General features: G+C 38.9%; 1 protein-coding gene across 1 annotated transcript; it reads left to right on the forward strand.

The window, feature by feature from the left end:
- Positions 1–579: 579 nt before the first annotated feature.
- On the forward strand, positions 580–22,510 carry nt5c2a (5'-nucleotidase, cytosolic IIa). Its single transcript, XM_042433660.1, has 18 exons — positions 580–680; positions 2,351–2,474; positions 7,979–8,052; positions 8,897–9,014; positions 9,289–9,384; positions 9,656–9,747; positions 11,133–11,190; positions 11,434–11,527; positions 11,619–11,672; positions 12,509–12,592; positions 12,841–12,882; positions 13,102–13,209; positions 13,322–13,388; positions 15,435–15,605; positions 16,450–16,501; positions 17,533–17,593; positions 19,165–19,341; positions 19,433–22,510. The coding sequence occupies exons 2-18, from the start codon at positions 2,374–2,376 to the stop codon at positions 19,688–19,690; spliced, it is 1,707 nt and encodes a 568-aa protein (XP_042289594.1). The 5' UTR covers positions 580–680; positions 2,351–2,373; the 3' UTR covers positions 19,691–22,510.
- Positions 22,511–24,220: the final 1,710 nt, after the last annotated feature.

The raw sequence follows: 24,220 nt of genomic DNA on the forward strand, positions 1-24,220 counted from the left end.
AAGAATAGGACAATAATTTGCGCAACACACTGTACATTATTGGAAGTCATCTTGTTTTTTTGTTTGTTTGTTTTTAACAATGTCAAGATTTTAAAATATATGGCAGAGAAACAATGACAAAAAACATACTGGACTATTAATTGATGGGCAAGACACACCATCTTTTATTTTGTTTTTTGCCAGACTGATGGAACAAATCTATACAAGGTGATTTGATGCAGTAATATCAGTTTTTTTCATTCAGAAGGAAGAATTAGAATTCTTACGTAACAACATTGTTATAATAGCTAAATTCCATATAGAGTACATAAATGTAGATGTTTAAAGGTAATTCAAACTTTTCAACTCATGTAAATAACTTGAAACTTTATTTTAAATGTTTTCATTTGTAAGAAAATGTATGTGCAAAATATTTTTGTACTGTAGCTTACTGCTGCTTGGATTATTTTCTATATGTTTAAAACAGATGCAGTGCCTCTATGTTTTTGAAATGTTTGGTGGTTAACTAAAAGGGAAATGGAACTGAACGGGATAATTAGGTCCAGAAGATGGCGGTAAAGTAATGTAATGTATAAATAAGTACCCAGCTGCAGCGAGCTGCAGGGATAACTCGGAAGAAGACGCTGGGAAGATGTGCGCATGCTCCGTACAGTAAATCTTACAAAAACAGGATAAAGAGGGTGAGTGTTGTGTCCCTGTCGACAGTCACTGTGTGTATTTACTACGACTATTTTAAAACGAGTTTTTACTATCACAACTAAAATATAGAGCATGTTGTCGCTATAGTTACATATTAATGCGCTGTTCTCAAACGTTTAATAAAGTTATTTTAACTTAACAGTTGGATTTGTTAGCCGGCTAACAGAGCGGTGGACAACGCTGAAGTTAGCTTCCGATTAGGGGTTAAGGGGAAAGACATATTAGCAAAAGTCTTAACGCTATTAAAAGGGCGATTTCTCTTGATATTTCTCCATCCAGACCACAGCAGGTCCAGATCAAGAAACACTATACTTAGACTTGTCAAATCTGGACCAGATTACCAAGGAGACTCCAGAGACTCATTAAAACACAGTTTCAGATTTGTGAAATCTTTATTCTATTTGTGAAAACACAAAAAGGGCAATTTCACTGATTTTGCGGGGCTAGAAATTCATAGCACGATTCCACGTCTCCATTTCATTGGAGATGATCATGTAGAGCTCCTCTTTTTCACTTGAAAACAAAGGTAAAAGTTATTTTTACCTTTTGAAATACAATCACACAATATCTTTATAGAGTACATTTTCTTTACTCAATCCTCTAATTTTTCTTTTAAATACAAAATGATTGTTGTTCTCTCACCTTTCCTCAAACTGGCCTGAAATATCAGTGAAATCGCCCTCTTTTCAGTTTCACAAATCTGAAAGTGTGTTTAAACAGCAGTAAGGCTTTTGCTACAATGTCTAACACTTGTTCATGAGTGTAACTGGTGGGAAAAAACGGTGAATCCGCTGCTAAATATTATTTATTCTTTTCCCTTAACTTCCCCCTAACCATCGAATGGCAAGCTAACTTCAGCGTCGTGCAGAACGGCGGGTTTAGGCAACGTTCCAGCTGTCTGAGCGATGTTAGCAAGATGATGGAAACCAATGGAGCAGCCACTTAGCTCGCTAATGTTAGCTGTCAGCAAGAAGCATCTGAAGTTACACTACCTTTACAGGGCACTGAGCTAACTTTAGCTTAGCCTCGATATTCCAGCTCTTGTATGGAAGAAGCATTAACGTTATGTTAAACTGTTTACAAATTTGACGTGTGTGACATTACAAATGACGACCAACTCACACTGAAGCCGTTAAGCGTCTATTGTAGACTCCATATTTCATCACTTTTTACATTCCTGTGTTTGTAGTCGATATGGACAGGAGAAGTAATTAAAGCAAAGAAAAACTCTTTCACAGTACATTTGGACATGTGAGCATTGTTTTAAGACAGACAAACTGCTGTTTTAATTAGGCAAACCGGTTCTTAAATTTAAGATGAAATATTCCTGGGTGCATTGCCATTTTCTGCAGCAGCTTGGTGTAACCTTGTCTTCATACAGTTTTCATGTTGAAATTCAGAGGTGAAAACTTGCTGACTGCATGTCAGTCTCTGTAAATCACTGTTTGTACTGCTCTGTTCATGCTCACAGTTTGTTTTGGTCAGAATATTATCTTATCACGGTGTACCCTGTGAGTAGACTGATTAGAAATCTTTAATCGGTTTTAGAGTACCACTAATTGACACAGTACACTTTAACAAAGACTGGAGTCTCAGTCTAACTGAGTAGGTGTGTGGGTCTGGGTTTAATAAGCAGCTCTTTTCATCCCAGAAACAGGTTTTAATAGTTTTAAGATGACGACTTCATGGAGTGACCGTCTACAAAACTATGCTGATCTCCCAGCCAACATGGACGGTGTGGCCATGAAGAAGTATCGGCGTGAAGCTCACCACAGGTACATGTTAGTCAGACTGCAGCAAGAAGTGCTGTAAACATTTTTAGCATGGACCAATTGTTCCTGACACAAAGTTCACACAAGTGTTGGAGTCAGTTTACCAGTTTCTGTTGTGTGTGTTTGTTCACTGTTGGATATTTGCACAGCATTGTAAATAGTACAGAATAATGACCTATGATAAAAAGAAGTTCAAATACGTTTAAGCTTCTTGTAGTTTTGGAGAAATGAGGCTCAGGGAACTGTCCTCTGTTCATAGATGGCTGAGTTATTTGAATTTGGCTGTTGACAATCTGACATGAACCTGGATTTTCAGTCATTCTAAAAATAAACCTTCAACATTTTAAGCTGGCTGCTCCTCTGCTTTTTTTGGTTTTCATGAAATTAAGTGTTGGTAAATCAGCAGGGTCTTCCATTTAAATTTTCCCATAAAGAGTTAAAAAAAAAACAACAACAATATACCATACCAAAAAAACTAAATACCATGTTACTGTGTAGTTTTCTTCTTCCTTAAATCTCTTTAAATCTCACACACACCTCTCCTGACTCTTAGACATGTGAAAGAACTACCTCTACCCCAAAGCAATTCTCCCAACAGTTTTGATATCTATATTTAAAGCCATTCTTTCCAGCAGGCTGGCAGAGTAACTTGACACCAGGCAGAGAAGCAGTGTTTCACTGCCATCTCTGGTTGAATGCTTTAAAGGATGGGTTCACAATTTTTAGCTGGTCCACAACAGCAGAGCCAGCCCTACAAACCCGAATGTCTGTCTGTCACTAACTGATTGAGTGATGAAGTCACACCATTGGTGCTCCAAAAAGTGTTAGTGGAGCTTTGAGTTGAGATTATTTTTGTCACGGTACAGTCAGGTAGGTGTGTTGAAGCTGAACTGCTGCTGTCAGCAGACAGAATGATCGCACTGCGTCCTCCTGTCGTCGGAAGTTTGTACTCCTGAGTCGAACTTGCCAAGTCTGAACTACCAAGTACACAAGTCTGAACTTGGCATACTTGGTATTGAGAAATGCCCTATGTCAAATTGGCTCCAGTCAAAGCCCGGCGCTCTTCCCGTCGGCTTGGTCGCCACATGTCGCCACTCCCTGTACCCATCGTTTCATATTAAAAGCCCTCTATCGTTTCATACACAGTCCAACCATTTTTTAGCTTTTGACCTAGTCTCGTTCAAGTGTGTCTTAAATATGAACAGTGAAAGTTCCTGTTCCTGTTCAGACTGGCTATTAAAAGATCCTCTTCAAATGTGCTGTCAGTGTGAGTGATGGGAGCCAAAAAAAATCCACAGTTTGTCAACAGTCATTTGGTGCAAAAATGCATTTAAAAGTCGATGTGAAGCTTATATGAGGCTTCAACAGTCTGAGTTAGACATATCAAGTGGATATCTGACACATTTACAGTCTTTTTAGCATCAAATTCCCTCTTTGTGTTTCGTCAGACAGTGTTTCCCTGTTGAGCTGCAGTGGAAGTATAGTAACAAAAAGAGGAACTACTGCACTAAAAAGACTGTAATGTTGAAAGATATCTACTTGATTTGACTCATTTGGACGCTGAAGCTTCATATTAGCTTCAGATAAACTTTTAATACATTTTTTCACAGAAGGAGGACTGTGGATTTTGTCCTCCATCACTTCCATTGTAAGTGCATTATGAAGGAATCTTCTAATGGTCAGTATGAACAGGAGAAATGATTACAGTAAGAAAAACATGTTTCACTGTTCATTTGGGCTCCTGACTGTTGTTTAAGACACACTTGAAAAATTGTGAACCCGTCCTTTAAATCTGTTGTACCTTCAGGGAACCCCAGTAGAAATGAAAAGGTTGTAAAACATATCAACCTGGCATTGTCCTGGTTGGGATTCTCAGAACACCCTGTTGCACCTCTAACCACACCCAACAGTGATGTCATCGTCTCCTGACACACCCCGAGTTCAGAGCTACATCACTACAGCAGGGCGACATGTTAGACAACTAGAGGCCAGCTGCTGTGAAGTCACTATTAAAGTCATCCTTATCTTTGCCAGAGAAGACACAGTTTCATCTTCTGTGTTCTGTTCATTTCAACTCAGTTACAGTTTCATGTTGTGCTCTTGTTGTATGTTGATGTCTCTGTTATGTGTAATTCTGTTGTATGTTTACTGTTTTGCTTACTAGCTGTAGCTACTAACTGTGATGTTGAGCAGGGGGAAATTACTCCAAGCAGCACAATCTTCAATGAAGAAAAGGTTTTGGATGCATTGGCAGAAGGATATGGGCATGACAGTATGCAGCTGGTGTTGGTGGTGTTTTCAGACTCTTACTGCAGTGAGCTGTTTGTGCTCATACAGGAAACATTTACCCCACTGCAACAGGAAACAGAACTGTCAGTCAGTGTCTGAAACCTTTAAAGGTTACTGTAGATTACTGCTACAGCTGTTGTTTTCACACTGGAGTTGTTTGCTTATTATTCTGTGAAATAGGCTGGAATGAATTTAAAGTTATTACAACAACTTGTTTTCTCTGTCAAATGATATTACTAATATAATACTACTGCTGATTATTATCAAACTCTTTGGCCTTTAAGTTGAGGTTTAGTCCACTATCTCCTAAGAAAAGTAGGAGGGGGGGTTGTAGGGCTGTTAACAGGAATATGTATTGCGTCACCAACAACATGTTTGTGCAGGGTGAATAAACCAGTAGAGCAGGAGATACAGACATTACTCAACAGTGCCACAGCTGGTGCACAGGGTATCTCTAATTTCAAAAATATCACCTCATGAAGTTGACAAAACAATTTCGACTCATGGTCTGCTTACTCATGCATTCTGGAACTTTCAACCATATCACATGGTCCTCATCACCTGATGGACTTTGCTCAGTCATCATGGAACTGTAGATATTTAGATATTCCATATTTCTGGGCACTTTCAGGACATTGTGTCTATATTGTCTTAAAAGTTGAGCTTAACAGTTCATGGAAGACCATGTGATATGGTCAAAAGCTCCAGAACAAGCAAGTTGATGCATGTAGATTTTCCCCAGTGAAAAATGAACTGTCAGGCTCAATAATTTAATGATGCTTTAAAAGCTTAAATTAAAATACACTTTCTTCCTTCTGTTCCCTTTATTTCAAAAGACTTTTTCCATGATTTGACCAATCATTGTCTACTTCCATGAGCATCAACATTATGTAAACCTGGATTACTTACATGGCGTACAAAGAATGAAACCCTGAAATCCATTGAAAAAATGTTTTAAAATGTCAGATGTGTGTATGTGGCTTTTTGTATGTTTAATAGCAGGTAATGTTCATTGCAAGCTAATGAAACACAGATCATACAAAGGTCTTATTACTGTTGTGGGGATATAACAGGGTACTGAGATGTAATAGAACAGACTGTTCAGTGACAGGGACAGCAGAGCTGTACAGCATGACGTCAGTGGTAGGAGCAGCAGCTATGAGTTCAGTGGTAATACTACATGTATTCTCTATTACAAAGCTTTCCAAGGGATCTGGCTCAAAACCATCCTGCAATGAGGTATGCCATCTTTTTGTTGTTGAAACAAACTGCGACTACTGACTAAATTACTTTTCCATTTTGATGTCCATGATGTGAATTGATTCTCCATCCAACTCTCATGGAACTCCATCCATACTGACACTGATTGTGAGTTGGATTTCTCCCTGTGGAGACAGCAGTTGGTGGTCATTGTGATTTCTTGGTGTGAGCTCCTTTTGTTGCATTTTCCCCTCTTCCTGCATCTTTCCTTTTACCTCTCCACTCAGTAATCCCCATCCGTTATGTCAATCTGCTGTCATTCCTCACACCATCTGAGTAGAAGGGCCAGTGTGCAGTCTGAGCAGAGTCACAGATTATACTGTATGTGCACTGTATAATCTGTAAATCTGCAGAAAAGGAGTCAACGGTGTATGAGATGCTAGAAGGTGTCAGCTAACATTTGTATACAAGTCCAGATGGTGAATTTTGTTGGTTACTTTGACAGTGTGAGTTTCATTGTTGATTTGATTCATTGAGGGCAGCAATTCTATTAAAGTCTAGAAATGATGGAAAATGATCATCAGTGGAGTGCTTCCTTTGCTATTACTCCTGCAGGTTGTTTCAACAGGCTTGAAATATCAAAAATGATAGTTTTAAGGTCAGATGTCAGGGCAGGATATGAAACCTCAATACTTTTTGAGTACTAATTGAACTTTGTCATTAGCACAAAGTCTTGAGCTGAAATGATTAGTTGATTAGTAGATAAGTCAACTGACGGAAAACTAATTGATAACTGATTAAGCATTGAAGTCATTTATCAATCAACAATGCCAATCATTGTCTGGCTGCAGCTTTTTCAATGTGATGATTTGCTGCTTTTCTCTGTTTTACATTTATTTGAGTTTTGGACTTTTGGTCAGAAACAAAACAAGGTATTTGACAAATACAAGTCTTGTGTTTTGAAAAGTGAAAAGTACTTTTTGACTATTTTCACAATTTTTGATGTTTTATAGACTAAATATAGTGCAGCCCAAGATAAGTACCAAAACCTGGAATCAAATGCTTGGTCAGACTCTTAGTTGTGATAGTTGTTTGATCATACACTGAGTGTGCAGTTTATAAGGTCCACCTTACTAACGCTGTTCAGTCAACTTTATGGTAATTTTGGAGGCTGTAATTAGTGCTGCCGTTGAATTGTTTTGTGTTGTGCAGATTTTTACCCTATTTACCCTATTTACATCAATGAGGGTAGACTAAATGTTAGAAACACCTCTTAGATTTATTGCAGGGCAATATTTATAGTAGACTGCAGTAGTTTAAATAGGTGAACCTAATAAATTGGAAACTTAGGTTTATTTAAATTATCATTTTCTTAATTTTATACTGTGTGTTGTATCTTATTTTGGTGCCAACTAATGAGAGAGATAATAGTGCTCCTATAAAAATACAGTTGCATAGCAAGGGGGTACACATGAAATCTACATCGGGGATGATGGTATTTTTGCTTGGGTGTAGCACAAATAATTTTGTTAAATGGATACCTTTATGACATTTTCAGTTAAATTTCTGGGATTCTAATATGGTTAACAACTAATATGGTTAAGAACTCGATACAATCATTAGAAAGCACACCAGCTAACTATTTGAAGGAAATCTTCAGATGCACTGATCAGTGTATAATAACCTGGGGGAGTGCATGTCAGCTGGTGATGTGGTTAGTAACTTTCATGTAAGTGACTCATTGTAGTCTTGTCAAACACAGCTAGCCACACATCAAACCTAACCTCACAAAGTCTTGCTCAATCAGACTGATACAATGCTGCCCTATGGATTTTCTCCTGTAGCTTTAGTTTGAATCCTATTAATCTTTATATGTTTGAGTATTTACAGAAAGACGTCAGACTAAACTGATTTGTCTACTATTCACTATGAGTTATGTTGTAGGTAGCAGTGCAGTATTTCATGTTAACTTCCAGCTGTCACGCAATGATTGACCATACACTGTTTTCCCCCTCCAGAGTGTTTGTGAACCGAAGCTTGGCAATGGAGAAGATCAAGTGTTTTGGTTTTGATATGGATTACACTCTGGCAGGTAAGTGCAGTTTGAACCTCTTGGGATCAGCCTTGATAAACCTATGAAGGTCTGCATGTAGAGGAAAAAGACATGTTTACAAATGGAATTGCCTGAATATGGACGTACTCTCAGTCCTTGCTCCCAGGCTATGTCTGTTTTTGACCAAGAAGCTAACCATTTGGTGTATGAAGCTTGCTGGCAACACTACACTGCCCTGCAGGAGGCACTCAATTAACTTTTTCTAGCAGGAGTTATAATCTTCCAGCCTGGGGGGCTAGAGCAGGCCTGCAAGACATTTCCATAAGGCCCCACTAACCCTATCCCTTCATATTAAATTTGTTATAATAAAGCAATTAACAAAATGAGACCAACCTTCATAGAAATTCTCATGATAATTGTTAGTCCTTAAAATCAGAGATTTCTGCCTGACAGAATCAATTCAGACAAGACAGACAGACAGGTTTTTGTGTTGCAGTAACCAGAACAGAAGTCTGTGGTTTCCTGGGGGGGCAGTCCTCTTCCCTGATCACTGCAACACCCAGTGTAACCCAAGCTGCTGCCATCCAGCTGTTTATGGGGATATTCCTGGACTAGAGGCAGCCACACAGTCATTCAACATACCATGGTGGGAGGAGGTGGCTGGGGTGTAAACTAGTGTTCATGTAGTATGGGTTTTTAAAGGCTGATTCCAGTCTGTGCCAAGATTGGAATCAGCCTTTAAAAACCCATGCTGAATACTATACCACACTAAACCCATGAACCCTAGTTTATACCTAGCCACCTCCTTTTGGATGAGTTTGGATTCATTTGGCGTGATGTGTGTTTTGTGAATTTGATTGCCTCTCTCTGTCTGTGTGTCTAGTGTATAAATCTCCTGAGTATGAGTCGCTGGGCTTCGACCTGACAGTGGAGCGCCTGGTGTCCATTGGATATCCACAAGAACTGCTCAATTTTGTTTATGACCCCTCCTTCCCCACCAGGTTGGTCCACTAAACTCACATTTTTTAAAATTCATTAAAATGCTGCACCTTGCATACTGACTCAATGTTTAGCCTTAGTTTGTTCTGTCAGTCACTGAACACGTCATTAGCTGTTTTCACCACTGCAGCAAAGAGACTCCAGCAGTCAAATATGTATGAATACTCTGAGACAAAAATATTGTGTATGAATGTATGTATGACAGAGTGTATTTCCTACTGCCTCTGACAACTCCTCATCACCTCTCTGTCATCACCTGTCTCCATTCTTCCTCAGAGGTCTGGTGTTTGACACTATGTATGGCAACCTGCTCAAAGTGGATACCTATGGGAACATCCTGGTGTGTGTGCACGGATTCAACTTCTTGAGGGGGTGAGATCCACTTCTCCCACTGAGCTGTCACCATGGTCCACCAACAACAAAAAACAAAGCAAATATCCACATTGTTAAATCCTCCCTCCATCCTACATTATTCTTAAAATGAATCATATAGAATACCCTGAATTTAGGGATATGGGCTAACCATAGTTATGCACCCTTACATATACAGTGAGGATGACTGTGCATCTGGCTTAAAAGCAGCTATTTATTTTATCATCACTTGTTTACCTGCTGTGTGTATGTATTTATTCCTTCTGCACAGGCCTGATATCAGAGAGATGTACCCCAACAAATTCATTCAACGTGGAGACACAGATCGCTTCTATATCCTCAACACACTCTTCAACCTGCCTGGTAATAAAACATCCAGAACACCACTACTTGACAACACTCCCTTATGTGAAAAAAAAATCAAACGACTGTACACACATGCGCATGCTTGGTCAAAATGATAATTTCCAAAAAAGAGAAATTTCGATTTTTAGCACACTTCTGTACAGTTTTGAACCAGCTAAAGGTTGACTTTGTTACATGTTGCTTAGCCCCACCTCAACACTGACATCACATGTTGCTGTGAGGTTTGACAGTCTGCTCATTTGCTGTCACCATTTTGGACCCATGACAGAATGACAGCTAATGCTAGCTACACTAGCCCTCTAATGCAGGATGAACACAGCACTGAGTGTGTGAGAACAGCTGATGACTCAGCATATGTTGAATTAACATGAGCCAAAAGTAAAGTCTAGAGGCAATCAGTGCTAACATTAGCAAGCTAAGCTAACTAGCTTCCACTTTCTGAGTAGCAGCATAATGGTCCTCCCAAATGTTGAATCTTGTAAAGGTCATATGCTAACGGTTGATAGCCAATGCTGTGTGGAAATATATATATTATTAAATATATATATATATATATATATATATATATATATACATATATATATATATATACACACACACACACTAAAACTGTGTCTACACAGGAGGCATAGTATAGGCAGCACGTTAGTAGAGCAGCAACAGCAGTGAGTGTTCTGTCTGTGTCTACACAGGATGCGTTCAGGCACAGTGTTGACTGTAGGTCACTTGTGTGCCCAAAACACAAACACTGTGGCTATGCGCAAAGAACAGAGGAAAATAGGCTTGAAGCATAAAAATCATCTTCGAGCCATGATTACACATGCATAGAGCGAGTGAAACAGTGAAACACCAACCGCTGCATGGATTAAAATATAATCTGTCAAGTGTATCTGTGCTGTCAGATGTATTTGAGATGGATGAATGAAAAACTAGACTGAAAGGCTTTCTGTTTAGACACACTGTAAGCAGCTTCTGACAGGCCACAACATACACCGAACGACAAGAAAAGGATGCAGTCCTTGACTTGCTTTCAGCAGACACTCCACTCGTCCCCCTGCAGTGCGAACACTCAGCTGGGTGGTTGGGCTGCTCCAGTCCTCTTTCATGTCACCAACCATACAATGAAGTTGCTCCTAACAGCAGCACGCTGCCCTCTGACAGGCTCATATTAGATAAGACCCGCCCTCATGAGGCTTGCACACCAATCAAAAATGACACATGACAACCTGTGATCATCAGAGGCTTGATGTTCTGACACTGTTATGATAGGTCCACAATAAATTAAATTATTTCATAAAATAGTGCTCACAGTGTTTTTTCCCATTGTTTATATTGGCTGCATGTAAATATTCAAGATTATAATCAGTCATTTTGTTTTTCAGAAACCTACCTCTTTGCTTGCCTGGTTGATTTCTTCAGTAACTGCTCCAGATACTCGAGGTACTGCACGCCCACTCTTGTATAGATAATACATAATGCTGGCTCTCTAGGAAGTGAAGCTGCTGTCATTTAATGTGACATTTAGAATATGAGCTTCTATTAAGAGCACTAATAAAGTTCTGGTTTTCATTGTGCCATGATGTTTCAAGTTTTTGTCTGTCATGATAAGAATATGGTTCTGGGGGAAACACTTGAATCCTGTCGTGCCAACTCTAATGTGAACATGATTTTTACTGTCTATAGTTGTGAGACTGGCTTCAAAGATGGTGACCTTTTCATGTCCTATAAGAGCATGTTCCAGGACGTCCGAGACGCTGTGGACTGGGTTCATTTTAAGGTAGATTCCTTTTCTAGGCAGCTTTTGATCACCTCCTCCAGTCAATGCTTCATTCATTCATTCTGCTGTTTGTTTTTTAATATGTTCAAAGGGCTCCTTAAAAGAAAAAACGGTTGAAAACCTGGAGAAGTACGTAGTAAAGGATGTAAGTAAACCACTTTAAAGTTAACTTGTACTTGTTCATATTTTATTTTCATATCTCATTGACTCATGGTGGATCTAATTAGAGGTGTGCCATATCGTATTGTTCATGATAACTGGTATAATTTTTCATATTATTAAAAAAAAATTCATTTCATGATAATGGCAATATTCCAACTTGTTGACGTAATGATGTCATACCGTTATACACAGCAACAAAAAGCATGGCTAAAAGCGAAGTTAAGCTAATTCCAAAAAGGGGAGCGACTTCAGTAGTGTGGAAGTGGTTTGGTTACAAAAGATCACCTGTACAACAAACCACAGTAATATGTAAGAAGTGCAAGAAGACTGTAACAACAATAGGGGGCAATACAACAAACTTATTTCACCACCTCAAGCAGAAGCACCCAATTAAGTATGAGAGGAGCCAGAAAGCTCAACAGCTATTCATTGTGAGTTCTAAACCAAGCAGAAAAAGTACACTGTCAACAAATAACTAGTGACATTTTTGTTTAGTTTTTACTGAATATTTGAAGGCAAACTTTATGCTGACATATAACACTATAACACTTATCATGTTGTAATTGTATGTTCTTGAAATTAATAATAAAATATTTTTCAGTATTTTATCATATCATCAAGAATTATGGCAGAAATACCCTGGAATATGGTAGTATTATTTGAAGGCCATATCAGCCACCCTTAGATGGAATGAAGGATTTTAACACTGTTGCCCACACCTTGTTACTGTGTAGTAGCAGAGTGACACATTTTAGAAGAGTCTCATGTCTTTTGCTGTTTTCTGTATTGATGAAGCTGTTTCTGTTTTCTTCCTCCCAGCCGAAGCTTCCTCTCCTCCTCAGTCGCATGAACGAAGTCGCCAAAGTGTTTCTGGCCACCAACAGTGATTACAAATACACACAGGTGAGCTTAAAGTTTACGCTCTGATATGTTAATGACCCGAACCACAACCTACTGTCTTTTTTTCACTTTTTATTGTTTCTCTAGAATGTCTGTTAATCATGACAGTTACCTGTATCATTTAATAATGATTCCTAACTGTTTATTTATGTCAGGTGATGCTTAAAGCTGGACTGGATTGTCCCTGTTTCTAAGTTGCTCTGGACCAGGATGTCAAATAAAAATGTGCTTTTCTCTCTTCTCTCTTTCAGAAAATCATGACCTACCTGTTTGATTTTCCTCATGGTCCAAAGGTAACACCAATGATTTGAAATCATTTAACTGCAGCATAAGGAGGCATATCACAACAAAAGCTATCAAAAAAACTATATATGAAAAGATACAATTATATACTGTGTATATATATACTGTATATAATCGTTTCTTGGTTGTATAAACAGGATTTACTTTAAGGGCTTTGATCATAATGTTATGCAGATACAGTATATTGTGCGTGTGTGTATTTATTGCAGCCGGGTACAGCCCACAGGCCCTGGCAGTCCTACTTTGACTTGATCCTGGTTGACGCCCGCAAACCTGTGTTCTTCGGGGAGGGAACAGTGCTGCGACAGGTCGACACTGTGAGTGTGTCCTACTCTGCTTATATTGCTTCTTATTGTTTTTATTTTTTGCTTTGTCAAGATAAAGAAAGTTTTGTGTATGAGTGTGTGATTCAGTCCTGGTTTATTTCAGACCACAGGTCGACTGAAGATCGGCACATACACCGGACCTCTCCAGCATGGCATTGTTTACTCTGGAGGTAAATAAATAGCCTGTTTTTAATAGAGCTTGTTGATTAATATTTCACTTTTGAAATATTCACACAAACAGCCATCTAACAGTATTTAAAAGTGATAATTGCTTCTAATTTCTCACTTTACAGTAATGAAGCAGATTGTGTTTTATAGCTTGTTAAACTGATTCATTACATCAGATGGTTTCAAGCCCAACTGGAGTGGAAAAGCATCAGTCATACACAGATTAATACTAGACAAGAACTAAATCTAGAACTAAATCTAACATTTTCTGCTGCTGCTAGAGGTTTGTTTACATCAGGACTAACCTGAATCAGTTGACAAAAATAATGTATACTGTATATGTTATATGGTGAACAATAATTACTTGTTTCTTTCAAATGATAGTAAGAGATAAGTGATTTAGCTTGAAGAAACAAATATTAAAAGTCTAACATTCACATAAAACTTCAATGAATAACTGAATTGTGCAGCACAAGAGAAGAAAATGACCTAATGCACTGACTCATAAAGCTGAGGTGTGAACAGCATTAGTGCCAACAACCTGTAATGTAACACTTTGTGTACTCACATGGGGTCACAGTCGCAAAGAATTTACTGCACACACTCATCTCTCTGCACTGGTCAAATACAGTCTGAAGCCTGAGGTGTTTTGTACCATGGCAGATGTTGGTGCCATTGATTACTATCCAGGCTTTTCATTGAAATAAATCTTTATTGCTGCTTCTGAGATACATGAACTCTGTGAATGCACAAAGGCAGGAATATGCAGACTAGAGCTGCAACGATCGCATTAATTAATCGATAGGAAGAAAGTGAATCGGCAACTATTTAGATCAGGGGTTCTCAACTGGTCTCACCCTGGGACCCACATTTTCCCACGGTCATTAAGTCGTGACCCACTTTTATAGAATTCAAACCAAGCAAATTTATTCTTCAAAAATATCCTTCGAAAACACACGTATGTCATCTTTTTTAACATAAATAAATATATATGTACATATATATACGTCATATTTGCGCTTCACTGTCTTGCCTCCGAACATCAACACAAACTTAGAGTGAACGTCAATCAAATGATGGTTACCATGGCTACGGCGCAAGACTGCTGCACATCTCTGAAGCATGCCTGTCAAAATCTTTGAAATTTTTTCAAAATAAAAGACAAGTCCAACATCAGATGCGCATTAAATATTATTTATTTTTGACCAGCTGTCCGCGACCCACCCAGAACGGGTCCGCAACCCACTTTTGGATTGCGACCCACCAGTTGAGAATCACTGATTTAGATGATCAAGTTGAATTTTTCAATCAGAAATGATAACACTTTGTTGGTTCCAGCTTCTCAAATGTGAGGATTTGCTGCTTTCCTCAAGTTTATATAATTGTAAATTGAATACTTTTGGGTTTGTCGGACAAAACAGACATTTGAAGACATTATCTTGGGGAATCTAAGATGTGCATTTTATTACCACTTTCAAACACTAAAAAATGAATCAAAAAAATCAATCAATAATGTAAATAATCATCAATCTACAAAGCTGTGTGTAGGCCTGGTGTTTCTAGATGTCAGTTACTGTGGAAGTGGGTGCTTGTGCGTGAGCCTCATTTTCACTCCCACACTTGATCAATCATTTGCCTATCAATACATCCGCCAGCTCCACTGCTAAACCTGTCAATGAAAAAACCAGCAATGAAGTAGCACAATGTCACTGACTGTGTCGCATCGGTGAGGCTTTACAACAACTGCCATTACACACAGCTCCAGCTATTTATAGTGCATCAGTCATTCATCACATGTACCTGTAAACCATCTCCTGCTGTGATATCTCATCATCTCAGTCATCATTTTAAACATCAGAAAGATTGAATTCATGGGGCTCATATTCAAATGGTGCTTTACAATAAAGGATCAAATGAAGAGGTAGAGGTGGAATCTCAGAAAAATTGAGTTAATGTAAAACCATTTTGGATTATTGCTTTAGGAGGTTTTGGTAGTGTTGATATGATTCACCAAATTGACATGTTAAATGCCATCATCACACGTCTAGGTTCTTCTGACATCGTGTGTGACTTGCTGGGGGCTAAGGGAAAAGACATCGTCTACATTGGAGACCACATTTTTGGTGACATTCTCAAATCCAAGAAGCGTCAGGGCTGGAGGACGTTTCTGGTTATACCTGAGCTGGCCCAGGAGCTGCATGTGTGGACTGACAAGAGCTGTAAGACTGGACACAAACATACAGTACAACTGATCTCTGATCTGCAGCTTAATCAGCTTCTCCTCAGAGTCTGTTCTGCACTTTTAGTAGTAACATTAACAGCAGCAGTAGTAGTTTTGTGTTAAAGGATTAGTTTGGAACTGAATATAATATGTCAATCAGTGAGCTTTACAGCTGCTGGTAGGTGGATTTGGTTACTTTTGGACAGAGCCAGATTAGCTGTTTCCCCTCCAGTCTGTCTGTTAAGCCGAGTAGTCAGCTTCTGGCTGTAGCTTCCTATTTAGCATCCAGACATGTCAGTGTGAGTGTCAGACTTTTCTATAGCTGCAACAAGTAGTTGATTACTCCATTAGTTGTCAGACAGAATTTTATTTTGACAATCAAATAATCATTTTAGTCATTTTTTCAGCAAAAATGCCAAAAATGAGCTGCTTTTAGCTTCTCCAATGTGATCATTCAATGCTTTTCTTTGACATACATGATAGTAAACTGAATATGTTTTGGATTTGAAATGTTAGTCGGACAAGACATTTGAAGACATCACCTTGAGCTGTGGTGAACGATAATGGATATTTTTCACTATTTTCTCACATTTTAGAAACAAAATGATTAATGTAGTAAATAATCGATTGATTAATCAGTGATGAAAATAAACATTAGTTGCAGCCTTTTCCTTTAAGCAATGAAGAAATAGTGTAATATAGTTTTTAATATTTGGGAGTGGGGAAAAATGCAAAGTTCTGTCATTTTGGTACTAATAGACTGTTGAAAAATGCAACAGTATTATTATTATTATTGAACTGTGATGTCATGTGATGTACTAATACTAGTTTCTGTTTTTTAGCCATATTTGAGGAACTTCAGTCTCTGGACTGCTTCCTCGCTGAGCTTTACAAGTGAGTTCCTCTTTCATGTTAAAGCAGATGTTGGTAGTGTGTTTGGAGTGTGTTACAATGTTGTCTTCATGCACAACTCATCTCTTAGAGATCTGTGATAGTTCCACTAAAACACTAGCACAGGAAGAATTCAAAGAAATAGTTTCCTGTCACAAATGTCTCAGTTAACACTTTGCTGTTCAAATTCTTTTCATTTGCACCTGTCTCTATACAAACTCCCTTAAAGGTGAATGCTTTGTAAGTTCATTATGTTGAGACAACAAAATTCATCAGTTCATTCAGATGAATCAGTAGAGTTTTAAAGTTAAGGGATAATGCCTGCTGCTAAATTTACAGTCCAAATAATGTGCAGTAATTGAATAGAGTTAATAGTGTTTATGGTGTTGATTATCCAGGCTTTTATACAAACAGAAAGCACTTGTTCCTAACTAGCTCGCAAGTGTCTTGTCAAAATCATGTCAGGACACCTCAGACAGTGTTCCAGTGAATAGTTAATGACCTGCAGGTAATTATACCAACAATGTCTGCTACATTACTGGTTCCTTCTGGGAGAAACATCCTTCACCGTAATTTAAATAGATGACAGATGTTAAAACAAATGGTAAAGAATTGATGATTCTTTCAGTTTTGGGTCCCAATTTTAATGCAAGGACTATCACAAAGCAGTAGGTCTTTGGCACAGAATGTGTGGGCGTCTCCAGCTGTTTCACTTCATGTATGTGCAGCAAAAGGCAAAAGAGCTGGGTGAAGATGAATATAGATTGGAGGGTGTGGTGATTAATAAATACACTGTAAGCCAATCACATCACTGATGTCATAGCTCTAAAACAGCTGAGCCAATCACAGTGAAGCATGACGACAATAACTCATTAGTTAAAGCTGTTTATATGACCACATCCACTGAGAGCAGTAAGACACTCTGAGGCGTCCTACCAGTAATCAACTCTGCATCATGTGCTCTCATCATTATATTTATGTCAGTACACTGTGGCTTGTTTCATCAGTTACTGATTTGGTATCAATTTCTACAGGCATCTGGACAGCAGCAGCAATGAGAGGCCTGATATCAGCTCACTGCAGAGACGGATTAAGGTACAGCTTTCTGTCATAAACTGACATGTTACCAATTACTGAGAGCTCTTAAATGGTCTTGGTGTCGATTTCTTCTTATATTCCATGAAGTGGAGGCACCTGGAGCATTCATAAACCAGTCAATACGCTGAACCTGTGTTAATGATTACTGTATGTAAAACAAGTGTTTATCAGGTTAATCCCTTCAACCAGTAGCTGTAGTGCAGTATGTGCAGGAGTAGAGTCAGGTGTGGGTGTTGCTGTCACAACAAACATGGAGGTCAGTGTTTCCCACAAGTGTAAATGTACTGGTGGTCGTGGGTGGTGCAGCAGGTTCAGTAATAAACTAGTCAAACAAAGTTATAGAGTTCTTTGTAGGAAAATACAAAAAAATAATAAAAACACTCAAGGTCTTCTTATTGGGAACATTTTTAGAGCTTTCACTCACATCTTTTAGCCTTCATGTATGTAGTGTTCCCCACAGCTGTCACATGTGATGTCATGATGATGTCATACACCACTCCAGTCTTCCTCTCAGGAGGGTTCTGTCTTTAGAGTAGCAGCAGAGATGTTAAGGTGTTGAATGGATACTAGAAGACTCTGGTTAGATATACTTGTTAGTTCAGTCCCACTGTAGCCGTGTTTGCTCCACAGGAACTTTCCCCAGGGACTAACAACTCAGTTCCTCTACCTGCATTTCCACTGGAGGAACTAGGGTCTAAATGAAGTTGCAGGGAGATTGTTTCACTCCCCAAAAAGTCCCTGCTGGGGGGGATAGTATTTTCCAAGAGTGCAGGAACTTTGAGGGTGGGGTTTGCAGAGATGACCGTCGCAGACACCACGGCTGCTTCAACTTGCGTTCTGCTTCATTCACAAAACAAGGAAGTACTCTAGTGTCAATTTAGGGCCAGTTTAGGATGAGGGGAGGACAGTCTCTTCATTTGATAACCAATCATTTTTAAAAATGATCATTTTAAAAAAGACGAGAGAAAAAAGAGAGAGCGAGAGAGAAAGCTTGGCGGTGGTCGAGTGAGGGGAGGGAGCAACATAGCGAGAACACAGCAGAAATAAATAATCATCAAACACTTAACAGATGATTGACTGTGGAAACAGTTTCCTCCTCTGCTTGTCTCCTCTTCATTAATTACATCCAACTAATGCAGCAGTAAATACAAAGACAACAGGACAAATCTGAGTTGGTTTGAATTTGGATTTTATCTACCTGGGAAGATAAAGTAGAGCCTATGTATGAAAAACGCTAGAGGAACTGTGCACAGTGTCATTATCATCATGTTGGAGTATTTTGGGCTGTAAAATGCAAAACAGCAAACAGTCTGCGGTGTTTCTACTGTAAACATCAGGTGTTGCCTAGAGCTTGATGAGCTGGGAGTTGGTGGCTTTTAGCACACAGGATTGCATTTGGTGCATTCATGATGTTAAAACATGGAAAGTTTTGTGAAACCTGAATGCTAAAACAAGTTCTGCTCCGTGTGCTTCTTATTAATAATAATAATAATAAGGATTTGTCCTCAGGACTGAGGAAAATAGCAGTCAATGAAATCTTCTCTTGCACGTCTCTGTGTCCCTTCCAGAAAGTGACCCATGACATGGACATGTGCTATGGCATGATGGGAAGTCTGTTTCGCAGTGGATCCCGACAGACCCTGTTTGCCTCGCAGGTGATGCGTTACGCTGACCTGTACGCCGCCTCCTTCATCAACCTGCTCTATTACCCCTTCAGCTATCTGTTCAGAGCTGCACATGTACTGGTGAGACTCATCCTTCTGACTCAGGGCAAGATGTGTGTGTCTGTCAGCTGCACTTTGATCCAGATATCTCACTAAAACTGTTCCCTCCCAGATGCCTCATGAGTCGACGGTGGAGCACACCAACATCAACATCATAGACACAGAGTCCCCGTTGGCCACACGAAACCGCCACGATGTGGACCTCAAGGAGATGGAATGCAAACGACACCAGCTGACCCGATCTATCAGCGAGATCCAGCCGCCCCACTTCTTCCCTCAGCCTCCACAGGAGATCACCCACTGCCACGACGAGGATGATGACGAAGAGGAGGAAGAGGAGGAGGAGGAGGAGGAGGAGGAGGAGGAGTAGATGGAGGGAGGAGAGCAGACTGTACAGTGCATCCTATTTTTACGTTTCTCAGCTTTTGCTTTTTCTTTGATCAGCAGTCACCAGGACTGTAGTTTCAGTTCCACACTCCAAAGCTTGTTGATGCATTTTGACATTTATGTATATTTAGATACTCTGTGCATCTATGTGTACCATTCTTGGACCTGGTCTTGTACATGACTACTGCAGATTGAAGTGGTTTTGACTACATCCCTGGTAACTGAGCCTGTCAACAGAGAAAGATGAAGTGAGTTTAAATGTATGCCTGTTAGTAGTATAACATTCAGGCATGGGGGGAAGAGAAGAGCTACCAGAAGCAGGTAGAGCAGCTGTTAGATGTTTGATCCTCCTGGCTCTGCTACATTTACTGAGTTTAGTTAAGGTAGTTCTCTGCCCTGCTGCTCACTCCTCCTGCACTGGGCCTCTCACTTTAAAACAAGTAGAACACAGAGGTGAAGAGTTAAACCAAGGAAGCTTCAAAGAAAAATCCAACCTAAAACTCGGCCACATTAGTAGAAGTTGTAGTCACGTGCTGTTTTTGGGACCATATTTGAGGTGTCATTTTTTTTCACAGCCAAATGTAGAGATGTGATGTTTTGTCGAGGTGATCGCGTAGCTACAATAGATTTCAAGTCATTAAAAACATCCATGGTAAATGTTTGATGTTTCTACATGCACTGTAGCAATAGAGCAGAAGTCAGTGCAGCCATCATGTTATCATCCACTCGCCACACAGCTTTCATCCCCTCTCTGGGTTTTTTGAAAGGAATTCTAGGAAATGTAGGAACTGAATAACAGCACATCTGAGGGTGGATTTATACTTTTAGAAAATTGAATTGTAGTTTTTGTATTAAACACAGCTGCTGAAATTTAAAAGTTATAACGCAGAAGAGTATTTTTTGTTTAGCAAAGACCATGTAATGCCTGCTACGGTGAGGTGAAGTCAACAGGAAATTGCCAACACCATATCACAACATATCACAGAAACTTCACACACGCATTTACCCAAACCCCCCCCCTCTCCCCTCGCTCTCACTGTGTTGTAAAATAGGACCACATATTTCCCATATCCCTCAGAATGAAAAGGCTTCAGGGCCCTAAAGTCCTGATTGTTATATAATCTGGCTGCTCATGTGTCTTTCAAGATCCTGCAAAAGTAACAGTGATATGACTGTAAACCCTGCACGGTGTTCACTGAGGATTGTGAAACAGTTGCTGCCTTATTTATGGAGCTTTGAGTTCATACAGTGAGTGTAAAGGAGATGCTTATTGTATACATATAAGTATATTTTGAACAAGTATTTTGTGTGTTTGTTTTTTTACATCTGAAGCATGAAAGGTGAAAGTTAAGGAAGCCCATTTCTTTTCTCTTTTTTTTAAATGTTTTGTCTTTTTATTGGATAGTAGCAGTGAAGTGGCAGACAGGGAACAAGAGGAGAGCGATGGGGACAACACCAAACAAAGGTCCTTGGCTGGAATCAAAGCAGGGACAGAAAAAAATGATGGAAGTTAAGAATGATCAAGAAAAATAAATATATTTAGAGTTTGAGTCAAACTTATGAGACGCTAAGTCATAATTCTGAAATGTTATTTATTTATGATGTCAGTTTGGTGACAGGTTGATGTTCATACCTGCAAAGCATCTCTGCTTGTTGCACCTCCTCCAGTGCCAGCTGGGATCCATATGACACACAAGTCATAATTCTGAAAATGTGTTTATTTATTATTATTATTATTATAGGTTTGAATTAGTGTCTGGTAATTTCCATTATTTAGAATCGGATGATCAATCTTTTGACTTATTGTCATCATTTTGACTTTTTTTTGTCAAATTTGAACCAAGTCAAACTTATGAGATCATATGTTGTAATCATGTGATTTGTAAAAATTGTTACTTAGAATAATCACTCATAGGTTTGAATTAAAACGTCCAAATTGTGACTTAGTGATTAATAATTTTGACTCATAATTGTGAATCAATAAGTCAAACTCTTGACTTAGTGTCACAGTTTTGACACATTATCACAATTGTGCTAGTTGTTCTGGTGAGTATTTGTGTTTTTGTAGCTGTTTTCCTGTCAGTAATGCTCCTCTGCAGAGAGGTGAACATGCTGCTGTTCTATGACTGCTGTACACACACTATTACTGTCATTGGAGAGGTGAACTGCTGTTTATGAGTTTTCAATGTGGGTCTGTCTCCATCTGTACTGATGTCTTTACATGATGAGGATGCAATAGTATATTATCATCTTGTTTTTCTTTGATTATCATGTTTTTATTTGTTATCTGGTCTGTTACAGCCTTGCACAAGACTTTATTTTTGGAGCTTGAAGACACTTCTTTCTACTCTCCTAGTTGTGGGTCAAAGCTGATTGAAATGTCCTGCTTGTCAGTGAGATCTGTTGGTTGTTTGATGTGTGTCAGCCAAGTTGCTGTGTATGCTGCTGTAGAAACACAAAGGTTTCAGAGTGGGCCATGTTTCAGTGTGGAGGGCCAAAGAGAGCAGTACCAATGGTTTTACATATTCAAGTCATTTCAGAGCCGTTCAGCATGCCTGTCTCAGTCACAGTGATTGCTGTCAGCTGCTTTGAAACGTTCACTTAGACTTTGATAATCAGACACAAATGTAAAGTGAACCAAATGAATGTTTTTTTTATTTTTACCAGAAAACATTTGCGCATGTGTTGAAGTTGCATTTTTTTTTTAATGTTGCCTTTGTTTTCAAGTTTGTTGAAAGCAGTAATGCTCCAGTTGAGATGGTTTGAGTCATGAATGATGTTTGTAATAAATTTTCTGATCTGATCTTGTAGCTGAGTTTTGATTTTACTGTGAGAATAACTCAAAAAATACCAACACTCTTGTCTGCCATTTACATCCATAGAGAATGAGTTTGTTTAGCTAATGTATTTTCTAATGTTAAAGGACAGGTTCATGTTTTTTCCAAGTCTGTCTTAAAACAACAGTCAGGTGCACAAATGGACATTGACCACAGTCATTTGTGCAAAAATGCATTTAAAAGTAGATGTTACGCTTATATTCAGCTCAGCACAGTCTGAGTTAGTCATATCAAGTGGATATCTGACACATTTACAGTCTTTTTAGCATCAAATTCCCTCTTTGTGTTTCCTCGGACAGTGTTATTACTATTATAACTGTCTTATTTATCTATTGGGACCATGTGCAGTGTTTAATATAAATGTTACCATCAGCTTACAGCTCATTTTCAAAAAACACACAGGACACATTATACAAAATACAAAACTACACAGAACAGCACATCACATACACTCACAATGTCAACTAGAAATTAATAATGTAAACTTGTCAAATTAAAAGCAATATTATTATTTGTCAGACATGACTCTGACTGGCACCCCTCTTCATTTAAAAGTTTCAAACCTGCTACAACAAACACACACACACACACACACACACACAGTCATGTCAATGAGGCCCTCTGACACGGCTAAGTCATCCAAAAACTGAAAGTAAATTTAGAGCAGAGCAATATCCAATCTATAAGCCTCATTTCACCAATGTTATTTTGTGATTATTATTGTTTATGTGAAGGATTACTTGAGGCTATTGTGCTTACATATCTCTTTCACTTCTTCATGCTGATGTCTGAGTTTACTGTGTATTGAAGCACTTTCTTTGATTAAAAAATAGTGCAATATCATGTTGCATCATTACAAATTCATTGATATATATATTCATTTCATTCAATGTACGATGCAATTTTGAATACTTTCTTATTGAATTGTTGAAATCTTATTCATCCACCACATGATTAAGACACTCTTTCTGGTGACAAAATGTGCTTAAATCATAAAACACAGAATTCAGGAAAATTAAAATGGAAAACACGGAATTTGGGAGAAAATAAAGCAGAATCTGGAAAAAATTCAAACACATTTCATAGGGCCCTAGTCATAGATTAGTCACAAGCTGCTAACAGGGACAGCTTTTGGCTTTCCCCCTGAGAATGACCACCTTTAATATTGGTGGAGGGACTCAGAGCAAATCAAGAACCTTTGACTCAGGACCTTCAGAATGTTGGACTAGGGATATCAGGGCTGTCTCCTGGAGCCAGGCCTGAGAGGGGACCTCCCAGGTGAGCACCCGGTGGTCACGTCTGTATACATGAGGCCCAGTTGGACTCAGCCTGAAGACATAACATGGATCAGCCCCTCTGTGGGCCCACTGACTGCAGTATGATAGCACACTTTGCCTGCTGCAAAATGACTTGTAGGGACTGTTGTATTGACTTCCTGCTTTTCTTTCTCCAGCCTAACTCACTCAGTCTTTTCAGTGAAGTTCCAATAAAATAAGGCTGGTGATAGTCTACATATTTCTTATAGTCAACCATATCTCATGAACGTCACCTGTCCATCAATGAGCCACACTGTTGAACTGGGTGACACCAAATGTGGATTAATGGGCAGCTGAAAATAATCCCCAACAAATACCCTGTGTGTCATGTTTGCTGAAAACGACAGTGGCCGGCTGTTT

The sequence above is a fragment of the Thunnus maccoyii genome, chromosome 14 (assembly GCF_910596095.1).
Source record: "Thunnus maccoyii chromosome 14, fThuMac1.1, whole genome shotgun sequence".
NCBI lineage: Eukaryota > Metazoa > Chordata > Actinopteri > Scombriformes > Scombridae > Thunnus > Thunnus maccoyii.